The 17,115-nt window shown below is 42.2% G+C and overlaps 1 protein-coding gene across 8 annotated transcripts in view; it reads left to right on the top strand.

Moving 5' to 3' along the window:
* Window positions 1-17,115, top strand: part of Kif16b (kinesin family member 16B) — a 286,551-nt gene that overhangs the window by 250,443 nt on the left and 18,993 nt on the right. For 6 of the 8 annotated variants that reach the window (XM_076570753.1, XM_006983685.4, XM_076570752.1 and 3 more), the window contains one exon: window positions 1,802-1,885. In XM_076570753.1, coding sequence (XP_076426868.1) covers window positions 1,802-1,885 — 84 coding nt within the window. Of the gene's footprint in view, window positions 1-1,801; window positions 1,886-8,575; window positions 8,673-17,115 lie in introns of those variants that run through there. The other 2 variants (XR_013050802.1, XM_076570751.1) reach the window with 2 other exon arrangements.

Here is a 17,115-nt window from a genome sequence, read left to right as displayed (position 1 = left end):
GAAGTCCAGCTAGTTAGCTACTTAAAAGGCAAACCAAATTCAAACTGAATCTCTCTCATCTTGGTGCCTCTAGTCTTTCACTCTGCCTTGAGCAGTTTCAAAGTTGGATGACAGAAACCAAACTGGAGCATTTGGGGGAAAGAGAAAGCGGGAGATCCTCCTCTAGTACTGAGCCTCTTACCCCCAAGGGTTCTCTGCCCTGGCACACAGAGCTGGTATGTGGAACTCTCTACGCTCCTGACAGTTAACTTTGAAAGGGGACTATAAAGTCATCAGTGGCACCTTTATTAAAGTGAAGGAAGAATTTCTAAAGAAAATACAGTGTCTTCATTCTAAAGGACAAAATGTGTGTATGATTTCAGGATTGACCACTTGGTACTGGATAACCAGTTTGGGGACTCTCCTCCAGGCAAGACTCTTTCTCCCACTCTTAGCATTCCTTAGTTGCCTGTGGTAATTTGTTTAGGATTGAGATCTCATGAGCTTTCCCCATCATGTTAGCAGTTCTAGTGGTGGTACCCTTGTTCAGGCCTTGCTTAGGCAGCCGTGTTGATGAGACTTTGTGGGCATAGCATTTCTGACATTTCTGGAAGATGAAATCTCACAACATACTTTCTATTCCTCTCGCTCTTACAACCTCTCCAGTCCCTTTTCTGATTTGGTGCCCAGCCTTAGGTACAGGAGCTATGTGTAGATGCCCATGCACACACCCATATACATGCAAGCATACACACATAGGTATGCATGTAACAACATTAAGAAATAATGGTCACGAATCTTAGAGAGTGCAAAGGGGTGCTATGTAGCAAGGGAGGGGAGAAATTAGGAGAAAGAAAGGAAAGATGGGAAATTACATAATTATATTTTAATTTTAAATTTTTTAAGAGGTAAAATATTTGAATGGCCAAGAGGGTCAGGGAAAAGATGCCCAACATATTAGATATCAGAGAAATACAAGCATGATGCACAGCAGAAATGACTACTTACCTACCAGCACTGCTGATATGGAAATACCCACAGGCCCAAGTATTGGAAGACCTGACACAGCTGAGCTTCAGTAAAAGAGTCAGCTACTGAAACCATTTGTACAAGCCTGTCCAGTAGTTTTTTAATATAGCTGAACACATAGCATACCATGTGACCCAGCATTACTACTCCTAAGAGTATGACCAACATAAAAGTACATGAATTTGTTCATCAGCGGACCTAGGGGAAAATATTCACACCAGCATAGTTCCCAAAATCTCCAAACTGGAAACTAAGAAAGAGCTCAAAAGAGCTCAATAACTGCAACAGAAAAAAAAAAAAATAAGCAAACAAGTAGAAAATTCACATAACAAAATACTGTATAACAATGAGGATGTGCAACCTATCACTACATGTAACTATGGATGGATCCTCCAAGCACGGTGCTCAACAAATGTAGATTCAAAAAACCAAAGCACAACCTGTATGGTGCCATTTGCATTAAGTTTATAAGTGGAAAGAACCCCTGCCTAATGTTGCAGACCTATAGTTCCAGCTGTTCAGATGGATGAAACAGGAGGATTACAAGTTCAAGACTAATGGTGTGGAGTCTGGTCTTTAAAGTCTGTTGCTCACATTCACACTTTGCTGTTTTCTCAGTTGACACTGAGGAATCTGACCCATGGTTACCTGACCTCTTCAATGTTGATGGCAACTGGAGGTAGAACCTACCACTTTTATACTTTAAGCTTCTCTCTTCTCTTCATAATAGGGACTCTAAAGACAAAAGATCATAGGTATGACCTTAATGTAGCTCTTTAAATCTGTGTTTCAGCTTGCTGCTCTTGAATTCCCCCCAAAGAAGCTGTTTGGAAACAAAGATGAGCGAGTGGTTGCTGAGCGGCGGACGCACTTAGAGGTAAGGGGTCAAGGCCTTTGCCTCCCTGTGTAGAACATCCACCATCTGACTGATTGGCAAGAACGTCTTCTGTTGGAACCGTTGCTTTTATTGGAGACTGTGAAGAGCTGCTTCATTAACGCAGGAGATGGCAACAGTAGACACAGGGTGGTGATGTCGCTTGATTTCAGATCAGGTCCTTAGCCCCCTCTGGTCTGGCTTTCATTTTTCTGATTTTTAAGGTTTTGTTCTGAGGGCTAGGAAGCAGGAGGTGAGTGAGCACTGCATATTCTCCACAGCCAGATGGCATGTGATACAGGAGGAGAGCACAGAGCTCACTGAAGAATACTTGGAATTAATTAACCGAACTTACAGTATGTCGTCATTGTTGCTTTTTCAAGAACCTTGGGAAGGAGACGATTCAGACCTATTTTAGTCCCAGTTCAGAGTCTTTGGATGTATTTTAACTTAATCTGCCAAGCTAGCTACACATAGAGACCAGTTTAACACAACCTGTTTTTGTGGCTGCCTTGTTGCCAGTATCCATGGCTGACTGCTGTCACTAGTTTATGGTTTGAGGAGTGTACTGTTGCTTATATTTGGTTAAAATGTGAGTGCTTTTCCAGGGCAATTCAGGGGAGCTCTCAAAGCTCTCTTTGTTGTGTCTTTTATTGCACAAATCTTAAAAGTTCTTATTAATAAAAACAAACCTGGAGCTGGGTTGGGTATTGGGGCGAATGCTGGAAGATCAGAGAAGCAAAATAAGCCACAGGTACCTCACCTTGCCAATTCCTCAGCTGATCCATGCTAGTTCCTGGTTTTCACGCCTTATATACCTTTCTGCTTTCTGCCATCACTTCCTGGGATTAATGGCATGAGTCACCATGCCTGGCTGTTTTCAGTGTGACTTTGAACTCACAGAGATCTAGACAGATCTCTGTCTCTGGAATGCTAGGATTAAAGGCGTTAGTGCCACCATTTTCTGGCCTCTATATCTAGTGGCTGTTCAGTTCTCTGACCCCAGATAAGTTTATTAGGGTGCACAATATTTTGGGGAACACAGTATCACCACAGTCTTTGTCAAGAATAGTTATAAGTTTTATTAGAAATGATATTCTATCAGAACAGGCCTTTCTAAGTACAATATAAAACTTTGGTAGTGTAATGGTCTTGCTCCTCTAGGCTGCCACGTTGAACATGGCTGCCTGTGGGCTTCACTTGGTGTCAGTGAAGCAAGGTGTGGGGAACTATCTAGGAGCTGTTCTGTCTAGAAGGTTCTGTGACAGCAGAGGGGAGACATGGAGAGACTGGAGCACTGACAGGTATTCTGGGATTTTGAGACCTGTTCTAAGAGAGAGCAAGTTTCAGTGAAAAGTGTGCTTCCAGACTCTGCAGTCACACTGAAGCTACAAATTTGAAGAGGTCCTGCCTGAATCCAGGATGACTGGCCTCTAGAAGGGCTGTGATGGGCTCTAAAATGTATCCTATGATGCATGGCCCTAAAATTCAATGGACGAATCAGCCTTCAAGTACAAGCTTATTTTGGCAAGTCTGCCTGATCAAGTTCTCTTAGTTTCAAAGTGCTGTGTAAGTGCTTGTAAATTTTCAGAACAAACAAAAACCTTAACACTTAGTTTTCTTTCTCTGCACCTTACCTGCCTTGACTATGTAGCCTCATCTTTAATGAAAGTGTAGAGAATGGTGGGCTATAAACCTGTTTTAAAAATAGATTATTGGCTGTTGTTAGCTGCTGTTGTCCCTAGCTTCTCAGAGCTCTGGTTACATTCACATGAGACCAACTCTGCCACAATAGAGTGGTGGTTGTTGGTGACACTTCAAGAACAAAACTTGGTGGCCTTTGGCTTTCCATTCCAAATGTAGAATAGTTTTTCGTGCATGATGTTTTCAGTTGGAGTCCACATTGATTCCTTCGGTGTCCCCTATTCAGAGGTACATGACCTTTTGACTTTCTGGCATGACTTTGCCATCTAGAAAGTTCATGCTCCTGAAACACAACTGAGTTACCAACAAAAACTAGGGGTAAAAAATTCAGTGTTTTTAAGAAGCTTGCATTTTTGGGCTTTCATGGCTATTGTCAGCCCCATGCAGCTGCTTGTGACCCATGGACTGCTGGTTGGACAAGCCTGTTACACCCATGTCATCACTTAGCCCTATGAAAACTGCTGAGTTTATATGCCTGTCTCACTCTGTGACAGCCTAAAAAGGCAAATAGATCATCTTGGTTCACAGTTTCAGTCCATACTTATGGTCGTTTGACTCCCTTTAGGGCTGTAGCAAGGCAGAACACCATGCCGGGAACACAAGGGAGAGGAAGCTACTTGACTCACAGTGGCCAGGAAAGCAGAGAGAGAGAGAGAGACAGGAAGTAGTCAAGATCCCAACATCCACTTCAAGATTATGTCCTCAGTTACACAACTTCCTCCCACTAGGCTCCACTTGTCATAGATTCCTCTACCTACCAGGACCACCAAACTATAGACTAAGTCTTTAACACATATGCCTCTGGACACTTCCCCCAACCACAGCACTGTATATATGCAAGTATCCCCGCATGGTTCAGTACTGGTGCTGTTACAGGATGTGTTTCATACCACGGGGAAGTAGACACTTGTGTTTGAAGATAAATGTGTTTCACCTAACACTGAGTGTTAAATCTTACAGAGTTATCTTCTTTTCAAGAAGCAAGTATAATTCACCTTCAGTTTAATGGAAAATTAATCTGAGATTCTCGCATTAATTTCCTGTGGCTATTGAGACTTTTCATTTGATCTTCTAGCATTAGAAGCCACCACTTGAGTTTGTGTATTTTTATGTGAAATATAACAGTTACTTTCTGTTAACTGCTTATGATTTAACTCAACAAACATTTGTTTAATTTCCCTCCCACGCTGGAGCCAATGCTAAGTGCTATATAGCACACAAAGATTAATGACATATTTCTTTCCCTCTAAGAACATATGCTTAGTTTCTCTCTTAAAATTTATTTAGAGATGTCATACGTATATAAACACATAAAGAAAAGTGAATTCCAGTAAGTTGTGTACTAGCTGATATCCATGATGTTTGCTTAAAAGGAATGAAAATTATTAAAATCCAGAAATACAATTTTATAAAGACAATCACCTTGATAGAGCTGTATAAAACAGTGATTTTTAGTGAGTTTTATTGTGTGTAGCACTTTTCCAGGTAATAAAAGTTAATCTGTTAAAATAATTATTTCCTAAATGTTGGGTAGGAATGAAAAGTGTGATAGGAAGAGATGTTTCTAAGGTGAATTTCCTGCCTTGGAAAGATTAGTTGTGTGTCTTTTGGTGATGTAGGGAGACTAGGATTGTGGCATGTAACATTCTGCATCGTAAAACACAGGAGTAGGAATGAGATGGTGAGTGAAGGACTATAACCTCCCCTTCAGCACCCTTACTGATAAATTTGTAATGACTCCACCCAAATAGCCTTGTATGGTCATCATTTGTTCATAACTAGAGCCTGTCTTACATAATCTGCCCCGCAGATGAGCAGGTGATTCATATATCACATTCACATGCTTCCTGGCAATTTTATTCACACACACACACACACACACACACACACACACACACACACACACAAAAAAAAAAAAAAAAAAAAAAAAAAAAAACATAGAATTGTAAAATATTTCTAACTTGAGTGAATTTTCCTATTGCTTTCCTGACCCAGCTGAAACCAGTTTGGTGCATATAAAGGTAGACTCTGCCTTCGAGCAATCAAGTTCTGCTAACCATGCTGCAGATGTGTGATGTGCTTCCCAGGCTCTAGACATTACTTCTCCAACCCTGAAAACATCAGGGAGCTAAGATGACAGATAAGGCAGTGTAGGTAGAGAGCAAGGAGCCAAGGGAGGAAGGAAGAAGAGGGAGGGAGAGAAGAAGGAGGATGTAGGGTGGATTATGGTTTTGAAGCTAGACATTGTGACCCTGGGGCTGAAGCGTGACAAACCACCACTGTTGCCATTCCAGATTGACAGACAGTTGACTGCCCCTCCACAGATGCCTGCTTTCTCACACGTGGTGACTACCAAGTGCTAAACACGTGTATGAAGCCACTTCTCACAGGGAGCTTGGGGAGGGAGGTCTTTCCTTATTCACAGGTGAGGAACTGTGTCTTGGGAGGATAAAGGCCCCACAGCTAATGAGGAAGTGGCAAAGCCCCAGCTCACTTTCAACATGGCTTTCAGAGCAAGGCCTCACCTTGATCATTCCACTCTTCGTTTTTCCTATTTAAAAAAAAAGTGTTACTTTCGGATAAATTCAGGCGCATTACAAGGTTAAACAAGCACTGCTACCTGTTTTTTTTTTCCTCTGAAATGTCATTCCATTCATCAAAATTGGGATGACACTTCTCCGTGCCATACAGTGTTCTAAAACTGAAGTAGTTCATTATCATTCCTGCTATGTGACTGGGGTGGCTAGTGTCGTCTGCATGACAAATCTAGAACCTCCTAGGAGACCCTGTCAGCATGCCCTTAATTACATTATTTGAGGTCGAAAGACCTGCCTGTGGCTGTGGGTCACACCTTGCTGGATGGGATCCTGCACTATCTAAATGGAGGAAAACAGCACCATGCATTCAGCCTTTTCTGCTTCCTTATTGTGAATGGGATGTGACCAGCTGCTTCAAGCCCCGGCTGGCTGTCTTGACTTCTTTGCCATGGAATGTGAGCCACAATAGAGCTTTTCTCCTGAGTTCCTTTTGTTGGGGTTGTTTATCACAGCAATAGGAAAAGAAATCCTGTCAATGACCATGGCAGTGAGATGGCCTTTGGTTATGATCTCACATACATTTCTGTTGAAGGGAAGATGTGTACTGTGGTTGCTGACTTGCTCTGTGGCAAATAAGGTTTTTAAATCTTAACTGCTTACAGTTTTATTAAATTTTAAAGATGTACAATGACATATTATTCCCATGTAGATGTATTTTTAATTGTTTTGTATTTTCACACACACTTTGTTTTAGCTGCCCCTCCCGCCACCCCCTTACCATCTCCCTGTCCCCATCCCCATAGGAACCCCCTCCTTCCACCCTGTTCCCACCTCTCTGTTTCCATCCCCAGTGAACCCTCTCCTATCACCCCCACCCCTCGTTCCCACCTCTCTGTTCCCATCTGCACAGGAACCCTCTCCTATCACCCCCTTACCACTTCTCTGTTTCTACCCCAGTGAACCCCCTCCTAACCCTCCTCCCTCATTCCCACCTCCCTGTCCCCATCCCCGCTTGTCTCACAGTAGATCTTAAGCTAGTCAGGTAGCAGAGTCACAGCTGATTAAATTCTTTGTCTTCCCTCATCCTTCACATGTGCTTCACCTCTGCTGAATTACCAGAAAACCTATCCAAATTAGCTTCTAAATTAATCAGATTGCTTTGTTTTATTTTTGTTAATTGAAGAGAGGTACATTTTAGGTTACTCATTTCAGAGAGCATTATTTCCCACTTGGAAAATTTTCTGCTAATCATCCTAATAGTCTGTCACTTCAGGGAATAACTGTGATGTAAGAAAATATCTGAAATTCTCTAAAGCTATAAAGCCTTCAAGAGCAATAAAACCACCATTAGAACTAAGAACCTGAGAAATTTCTAGAACATTTTCTGCAAAGTACAGGGGCAGACATGTTCATCCGCTTAGTTAATGCGCTAATAAGGTAGGCCAGGAGTAGTTAAGAGTGTGGGCCTGGGGGTCAGCATCCTCGGTCCTGCTTCTGCTCCTTGTAGCATCTAGTCCCTGCTTCAGTTCCCTTGTCTGTGAAGTGAAGTCAGCACGGCCTTCCTGGAGTCACCCTGGGAAGAAAAGGAGAGCATGTGCAGAACACCCAGCGCACTGGTTGACACAGGGGTTGTGAAGACTGTGGTGGTGCACTTCAGTGGTGGAGATGAGCAGGAGGAGGGTGGCGGAGGTGGCGGTGACGAGAAGAGACACAGTAATGACAGTGACAGTGTGGGCATTGAAATTATGTGAGTGTTCTTGCTTAGGATGGTAAATTAAAGGCACTAGAACTATCTTGTGGGTAAAGCCTCTTCTTTAGTCTACTAATTTGCAGTCTAAGAAGTGGCTGTCTGAAGTTTTGGATCATGGTGGAACCATTGTCCAGTGTAAGAATGACCAGTGGTGCAGGATCATTGTGGAAATAGCACCACCATTCCTCACAGTTACACATCTTTTTTAAATAGCTTGTTAGTTCATGCTCACCATGAAGTCACCAGCTGACCTGATGAGTACCCTGAGCCTTTTCATGTAGAGAAAATAGCCAAGGCTTGTGGTTTTCAGCCAGGTCCCCCAGGAATACATCCACCTTTTAGACAGGGTTTAAAGACTATTGACTCAAATCAACAAGGGAATATATATATACCATGGGGAACCATAAGGCACCTCAGGAAAAAAAGTGATGCGAAGTCATTCTAGGATTTGTATTATTTGAGAGACTGTGAAAAAAAAAAAGATGAGCGTTTGCTCTGGACTAGTTATTAAAGTTTGTTCTGTGATTAGGTATACTAATAATTCCTACCTAGAAATCCAAAACTGTGTGATTTAAACTTTGATTGAATTTAAAAGGTAACCGTCACATTGTCTTGGTAAGGGAACATTTATTTTGCCTGTGTTCAGATGCGATTACAGAGTGTTCTCTGCATTTTGTCTTCTTTTGCCTTGCACTTCTATAGTCACAGGTTGCCTTATCTGATGTTGGAATTCTCTGAACTTGCTTCCAGTCCACAAGAGAACAGTGGGGCTTAGCTGTGAACAACAGGCCAGTTCCAGGTGATCTTTAAAATATTCTCTCACTATATAGGATGCCCAGAGTCTATGGGTACAGGTCGTTCTAATTGGAGCAATAAACTGAATGAAGAGTTATTTTCCAAACTCCTTTTCTGCTGAACATATGTCTTGGTAATGGCTGTCAGTATTGATACATCCCACTGCCCTAAGTCTCATTCTGACTATGATCCCTATACTCCATCCACTGCCCTAAGTCCCATTCTGACTGTGATCCCTACACTCTATCCACTGCCCTAAGTCCCATTCTGACTGTGATCCCTACACTCTATCCACTGCCCCAAGTCACATTCTGACTATGATCCCTACACTCTATCCACTGCCCCAAGTCACATTCTGACTATGATCCCTACACTCCATCCACTGCCCTAAGTCACATTCTAACTGTGGTCCCTATACTACCCACCTAGTTTTTTTTTCTGCCAATAATGACTCATTCTACCTCAGTTTCTTTTTAATCTCAAAAACTAACATTCCAACAAAAAAACCAATTACTTGGTTTATATATTGTGTATTCTGAATCTTTTCAATTTCAGAGTAAATTTCAAGAAGGGGAAAAAAAGCTCACAATTTCTGTTTCCTCAGACATTTAGCTATCAGAAAGCTCTTTAGAATCTATGCTTAATTTAACATGCTTTTCATCTATTTTCTGCTGATCTTACACAATGTCTAATGATAGAACTACTATAAAACATAGCCAGAGATTAAAGAGATGGCTCCTACAAAGAGCCATTTCTTCCTCATCAGGGTTTTGAGTTTTTTCTTCTGCTTATCTGCTTACTGGTATTAGCAGGGGCTCTTTTCTGTTATTAGGCCATTAGCACTGCTATCCACAGCAAAGCATCCTGGATAGGGTTAAGTGGCTGTTGGAGTGTTGGAAGCTGAACAGAGTTGGGAGGCTAGCGGATACTGGTACCGAGAGACAAAGGGGTGTGCACACCGCAATCCCAGGGCTAACCAATGTCATCAAAACCCATCGGTTTGAGCTGAAGCTCTTTGACCTTCACTATTGTTCAATAGAGGGAAAATCCCACTTAGTTTTCTAGGAGAAGTCACAGTAAAGCAAAATTAAACATTTCTGCGGAGAGTCCTCATGGAGAGGCCTTCAAGATGAAGGGAGTGCCTTCCTCGCTGTTTTCAGACAGTGGCACTCTGCCATCCTCTTTCTCTCCTTTGCCAAGTTGAATTCTGTCCTGGGTGGGGGTGATAAATAGGGGGCTTGGATACCCTGTTCTAGTGTGAGAAATTGTTTTCCATCCTTCACTTCCCAATGTAAACCACTGCGCAAGCAATGAGGATCGCCCTTAGCTGTGAGGTTTCTGTGTTTATCATCTGCAAACTGTATGCTATTCTTGGGGGCAAATACAGCCTGGCTCCAGGTCTCAGAAGCCCAACTCTAGTTTTATCAATTCATTCTTCTCTTGGAGTCCATTTTGTCTGTGCCTGTTGTCTTCAGAACTGAAGTTCAGATGAAGATTTTCACAACTTTCTGTCCCCATGTGAATTCAAAAGCAAGTATTTGAGTGGCCCTTGGGCAGTGAGATATAGCATTCTTCTTAGCCTCAAGGGGGTTGTATTTTATGAGCTAAGGATATAATAGAAGCTCACCCATACCTTACCCAAATTCAAGCCTGCTAGACTAGAAATGCCCCTGTCCCCAGCTGTTAGGGTTGGTGACTGATAAAAACTTTCAACTCTTCATCTCTTCAGAGCTGCCATTGATTGAGGAGAGCAACTTTACTTATCCATGGTCTTGGAGCAAGTCACTTTCTAGTGACTGGTTGATTTGGAGGATAAAAGTTGGGTGCCCCTTTCCTCTTCAAGACAATTCCAAAAGGCTATCTTGGCTTGAAAACTTTATTACAACTGGCTGATCCTTTATTATGACCCGAAATTCATTTTCCTCTGCCCAGCTCACCTTCATTCAGTCTTTACAGGCTATGTGCAGATCTCTCTCTGAGAGTCCTTGGCTCTCCTCCTAAAGCATTTCCTAAAAGATAACGTCAGGCTAATTTTACAGTGTTACTCTGTTACACTGTGATGGAAGTAAGGAAATTAGAAAGGAACCAGGCTGGAGTGGGCACCGAGAATAAGGGAATAACTACAACTTCGCATATATCTGATAAATTCTTTTTTAAATATTTTTATTTCTTGAGAACTTTATGTAATATATTTTTATCATACCCTTTCCCCTCCCCACCCAACTTCATGTTCTTTCTTTTTCTTAAAAGCAAAACATCCCCACCACCAAAAAACCCACATAAATACATGCAGAGACACACATACAAACAAAACATGGAGTCCAGTTTGTGTTGGCCAACTACTCTGGAGTGTGGTTGATATATCTCAGTGTCACTCCATGGAAAAACAGTGACTTTTTTTCTCCTCTCCCAACAGCTATCATTTGCATATAGCTGCTTGGCTAGGGGTGGGACTCTGTGCTCACTATCCCTCCTCCATGCTGGGCTTTTCTCTGATTTGAGCTTGTCTTGGTCTTGTGGGTTCTGTGGTAGCTATGGCAGTGTCTTTGAGTTCATATGGACATCTGGCCTGCTGTGTCTAGAAATTGCTATTCCCGTGAAGTTGCTCACTGCCTCTGGCTCTTAGAACACTTCCACCTCCACTTCCATATAATTCCTAGATGTCAAAGATGACTATTTTTAACTATATTGTTACATTACAATTATATAATTTTGAAGTAAACATAAAAAAACTAAATAATGCAGTAAGATATGATTGAAAGGAAGTCTTGAACTATGGTTTTCACAGGTAATATTTCATATGTAGAAAACACTTGACAAGAAAGAAAGGAAGGAGGGAAAGAAAGAGAGAGAGAAGGAAGGAAGGAAACTCTGTAGACCTACTCAAAAATTAGACTATTAATAAAGGTAAACATTTGAAACTCATATGATCTTTGTGTGTTTATGATCTTTTGCCCCTCATATGATCATCAAGTATGTGTTTTTATGGTTTTCCTCCTTTTTTCTCTTCATTTCCATTTCACTTCTGTCTTGCTATTTTTTTAACACCCCCTTATTGCTTGCTAAAAGCAGAAGGGAAGAAAAATAGATGAGTAGTTGGGTGTGCTTGACACCATTAATCCCTTGCCTTGAAAGTATAATGTTAAGCTACTGTGGAAAGGAATGCAATTATCATATAAGCAAGCTATACTAGAAATGTATAGAACCTACTGCTACAAGCCTGATAACTTATATGTCATTAGGATTGACTCCCCCATTATTCCAAAATTAAAGCCACTGTTGCAACTCCTTTACCAGGCATTGTCTTTATTCACTCATTCTTTCTAACTGAAGTTTAATGTCTAGGTTAGTCCATGCCTAAAGAGTCTGGAACTTTAAGTGCACAGTCAGTAAACCATGTTTCCAAATGAAACATACAGACCCTAGAAGCCAGAAGGAACTGCTCTGTAATCACATTTAGGGTGACCACAGGCCAGGTGGACCACCGTGCCTGTCAAACCGTTGGAAAGATTCTTTTCCCCGAGTTCCCTTCATGGCTAGCAAGCCTTTATCTAAATAAAAAATCCACAGAAATACCACTGAATTTATTTTGTGTTGGCCAAATATGGGACATGGGGCCTGCCCTGTAGTCTGGCTGATTTTCTCCCTTGCCATTGGGTATCAGTTGCAGATAGATTTTTGGTTAGGGGTGGGACCCCATGTCCACTTCCTCTCAGTGCTGGGACCCCATTGGGCTTGAACTTGTTCAGATCTTGTATGTGCTGCCACAGTCTCTGTGAGTCCATCTGTGAATTGTCAGTCCTGTCGTGACTGGAAGGCACTGTTTCTTTGGAGTCATCCTTCCTCTCTGGCTCTTACAGTCTTTTGTAGCTGGAGTTTTTTCTCCTGGTCCCACCAAGCCCCAGCAGTCTGACAGCCCACTTATAAAATAAACACACAGACGCTTATATTCTTTAAACTGTTTGGCCTAATGGCTCAGGCTTCTAGCTGTCTAGTTCTTACATCTTAAATTAATCCATTTCTATAAATCTATACCTTGCCACATGGCTCGTGGCTTACCAGCATCTTCACATGCTGCTTGTCATGGCAGAGGCTGGCAGTGTCTCTTCCCGCTTTCCTGTTCTTTCTTTTCTCCTCTGTTAGTCCCGCCTATACTTCCTGCCTAGCCACTGACCAATCAGTGTTTTATTTATTGACCAATCAGAGTAATTTGACATACAGACCAGCCCACAGCAGTCTTTCCCCCTCCTCTTCTCCCCATACCTTGAAGAGAGAGGTTTGATTTTCATACTTTGTGAAATAAAGGGGGGGGTGCTTATTTTTTATAATCTTGTTTGCTTCTTAGTTTTTCTTTTTGAAAGAGAAAAACAAAATTGGGTGGGGAGGATCTAGAAGGAGTTAGGGGAGAAATAAAACATGATAAAAACATATGAAAAAAATTTAATAAAAAAAAAAACCTCCAGAAAATCAAAAGAGAAGCCCCTGTCACTGTGTGGTTTGGTTCAGAAGGCCTTCGTGTCCTTCTGTCTTGTAATATCAGTTAGGGTATTCTAAGAGACCCATTGTTATAGTTTTTATACTGTCCACTTAAAAAAAATCCCTCATGGATCATTAAGAAATATCAATGAAGTTTGCCCTGCCCCTGTTCCTATGTTTTATAGCATTAAAACTTGATCCCTCTAGGACTCCTGTTGAGTTGGGGTAGAGAGCTAGTCGTTGTCAGGCACATCCGCTTCTACATTCAAATATGTCTGAGAACATGGCCTCTTTTCTTATGGTGCACAGTGACCTTCCTTTGCAGTCCTTTCAGATTTAGAAGAACAATTCAAAAAAAGAAAAAAAGAAAGAAAAAGAACAATTCCTTCTTATTTAAGATGGTTCTGTTTGTTAAGACCAGATACTGATAGAGTTCTGCTAGGGGAGGAGACCATCTTGCTAGTGTATTTCTGCTATGGAAGATTAAATACTGCTCAGAACTCCCTGAACTAATGGGCGTCACACAATACCCTAGCACAGAAACCATATCCTACCTTCTTTTCATATTTGTTTTATGACAATATGTAAAACACAGAAATCCAGAAATTATAATGTTGCAAACCCCAGTATATCCTCCTCCATTATCCAGCTTCAACATTTAGTGTGTATGTGTCATACACACACACACACACACACACACACACAGACACACACAGTTATGCTTAAGTAAACTCTGGGCATCATATAGTTTCATTTATGAATATTTTAGGATGCCCATGGTCTATCTGTCTCTGCCTGCCTCTCTCTCTCTCTCTCTCTCTCTCTCTCTCTCTCTCTCTCTCTCTCTCTCTCTCTCTCATACTCATGAGAGAGATTTGTTTCATTGTGAACAAATATCTAGTTAGTATTCAGACCACATCAGTATTCCTCATTTTATCCAGTGGCCTAAATATGCCCACACAGCATCAGGTATGAATCTCTTAGTGTCTGTGAGTTCCCCCTCCTTCTGTGTTTCTCACCATGCTTTGTGGGTGATGTCACGTCACTTACCTCAGACCTCTGCATGCCCTGAGCTTTGTTGACTGTGTTGCTACCTTTCACCCTTTATGTTCTAAAAACCCAAGGTTTGGTCACTAGCCACTGTGGCCTCCTGGCAGGAGTATTTTAAAGAGAGTGAGGTCCATGTCTCTGCACTGCACAGTAGGCCCGTGCTGTCTGGTACTGTCTTTGATAGGGTCTCTCCTGCATATTAATCAGTCTAGCGACTACCTATTGCCATTCATGCTTGGGACTTTCCCATGCTTTCACTGTGAGCCTGTCCAGGATGCACCCAGCCTTGTCATCTGTGTATTCAGCTATCCCAGGGACAGCTCAACAGCCAACTATGGGACACTATCCTAAGAACAGGGATATTCACTGTATTTTTCCCCCTTGAGATCAGGGATATGACAGCAATAGATCCCCAAACTGTCAGGCCAGTCTTTGAAATTCTCTTGAGTACCTTTTTAAAACACAGATTCCTAGTTCTTTCTCAAATAAATTCAGATTCCTGCAGCCCAGGGTGCGACCCAAGAGTCTGGATCTATTGTGAGGGGACACTGGTGTGTTGGTCATCAGAGATGGAAGAACCAACCCCCACAGCTCTTTCCCTTGCTTTGGACTTGATCCAGAGACAAGTGAGGAGAGAAAGAGGAGCATTGTGGGAGCAGGAGAATGGTGGCTGAGCTGTTCCTGTCCTCCAGGTGTGATAATGAGAAAAGTCAATAGACAAGAAGATGGTTTGTCACTCAAATGAATGGAACCTGGGGCATGGTGATGGAATTAATGTGGATGTCCAAGGCTCTGAGCACTAATCTTAGCAATGCAATGAAATCTATCTCAGAATCAGGAGTACACACACACACACACACACACACACACACACACACACACGCGCGCGCGCGCGCGCGTGTGTGTGTGTGTGTATGTATGTGTGTATGTATAGTATATTTTGACCAACTGTTTCATTTTATTCAGTGAATTTTGTGTAAGTTCTGCTCCAAGAACTAAGAAAGCCATTTAAGTTCAAAGGCAGGAAAAGACTGGTTTCCCAGCCCAACACAGAAGGTTTAGTCCCTCCCTGCACTGTCAGGTGATAAGATTGTCAGCTTGAGGCCCCCAGTTGAGTTCTTTTAAATATAGTCAATATCTGGGAAAGGAGACAAAACACTACATTATTGTGAAATGACATGAAACATAAGTATATACATATGTAAATATAATTATAGATGATTGTATAGATTTAATTCAGAATAATTATGTGCTTATACTAATGTAGGTTATACCTATTATAGATTGTGGATGTGGGTGGAGATACTAGTTATAGATAAAGTCAAATATATTTTTATTTAGATAGGCTAATTATATTATAAGATTTGAATCTACTATTATTGGAAATATAAAATCAGTCCCTAGAAACAAAGTCCCCCAAAGCCCTTGGCACCAGCCATCATTATGACTTATGGCTGGAGATGCCATGGCTGGCCTGACTAGTACTGACTGTGACAGGGGCAATGTGAAACTTAGAGGCTTCCCTTTATCCTCTCTGAGTGCTTTTAAACCATTTTGATGAGGTGCTTAGGCTTGGTGTATGAGTCACATTTACTCAAGTTCTTATTGCCTGGGGTTGCAGTAAAGCTTAGCATTTTTATTGTGTGTGTGTGTGTGTGTGTGTGTGTGTGTGTGTGTGTGTGTGTGTGTGTTCACATGCATGTGTCACAGGGCACATGTGGTGGTCAGAGGACAACTTATGAGGCACTCAGACTGGTTGACGACAGGCTTGATGTTGTGTACCTGCACCCACTGAGCCAGCCCATAGGCTGGTGGCCACTTTAAATCCTTTAAAGTGCTTGTTTATTTTTTGAAAGGTGTGTAAGCTTGCTGTGAATCAGAGTCTGCATCACAGAGCACAGCACTGGTCCAGCAAGATGGCTCAGCTGGTAAAGACACTGGCTGCCAAGCCCGATGACCTGAGTTCTTAACACTAGATACAAGGCAGAAGGAAAAAACTGAAAGGCTGCTCTCCAACATCCTCATATATGCCATAGTACACGTGTGCCCATAATCATACATGTGCACACACACACCAACACAACAAACAGTAAAAAGGTTTGATGCTTTAAGACAAAGTAATAGCCCCAGAAAAGAAATGGCAAGTGAAACCTTGGGCTCACCATCCATAGCCCTGCTCTTGGGCTCACCATCCATGGCCCTGCTCTTGGGCTCACCATCCATGGCCCTGCTCTTGGGCTCACCATCCATGGCCCTGCTCTTGTGCTCACCATCCATGGCCAAGTTCTTGGGCTCACCATCCATGGTCCTGCTCTTGGGCTCACCATCCATGACCAAGCTCTTGGGCTCACCATCCATGGTCCTGTTCTTGGGCTCACCATCCATGGCCAAGCTCTTGGGCTCACTATCCATGGCCAAGCTCTTGGGCTCACCATCCATGGCCCTGCTCTTGGGCTCACCATCCATGGCCAAGCTCTTGGGCTCACCATCCATGGCCAAGCTCCTTTTTTTCTGTGTGATATGTCAGGCCTATGTGGAACTCAGCTCAGCATTTTGCTGAGTAAATGCATAATCTTCACCAACCAACTTCAAATCTCAGCTATGTGAACCTCACACCCTTAGTGTCTCTTGTGAGTGTAGCTTCCCAGCAGAGCTGTCTGCTGACCTCCCCTCTCCATCTCTTGTTCTTTCTTGGTTTCCCTGCTTCCTGATTTATGGAAGATTTATGGCTCCTTTTTTTAGGGAGCAAACCCTTAGTAGCTTCTTCAGAAAGGATGTGCAAAAGGCAAAGTGCTAGCCACATGTTTGCACATGTCTCCATCTACTGAGATACTCCCTAGATTTAGAATGTTCATTGGGAAGTTGTTTTTGCAAATTTCCAAGGGATGACTCCATCATTTTCTACCTTTATGCTAACAAGT

Source organism: Peromyscus maniculatus, chromosome 4 (genome assembly GCF_049852395.1).
Source record: "Peromyscus maniculatus bairdii isolate BWxNUB_F1_BW_parent chromosome 4, HU_Pman_BW_mat_3.1, whole genome shotgun sequence".
NCBI classification, from domain to species: domain Eukaryota; kingdom Metazoa; phylum Chordata; class Mammalia; order Rodentia; family Cricetidae; genus Peromyscus; species Peromyscus maniculatus.
Note: the sequence above shows the minus strand (reverse complement) of the source record. Positions and strands in the feature narration are given on the sequence as shown.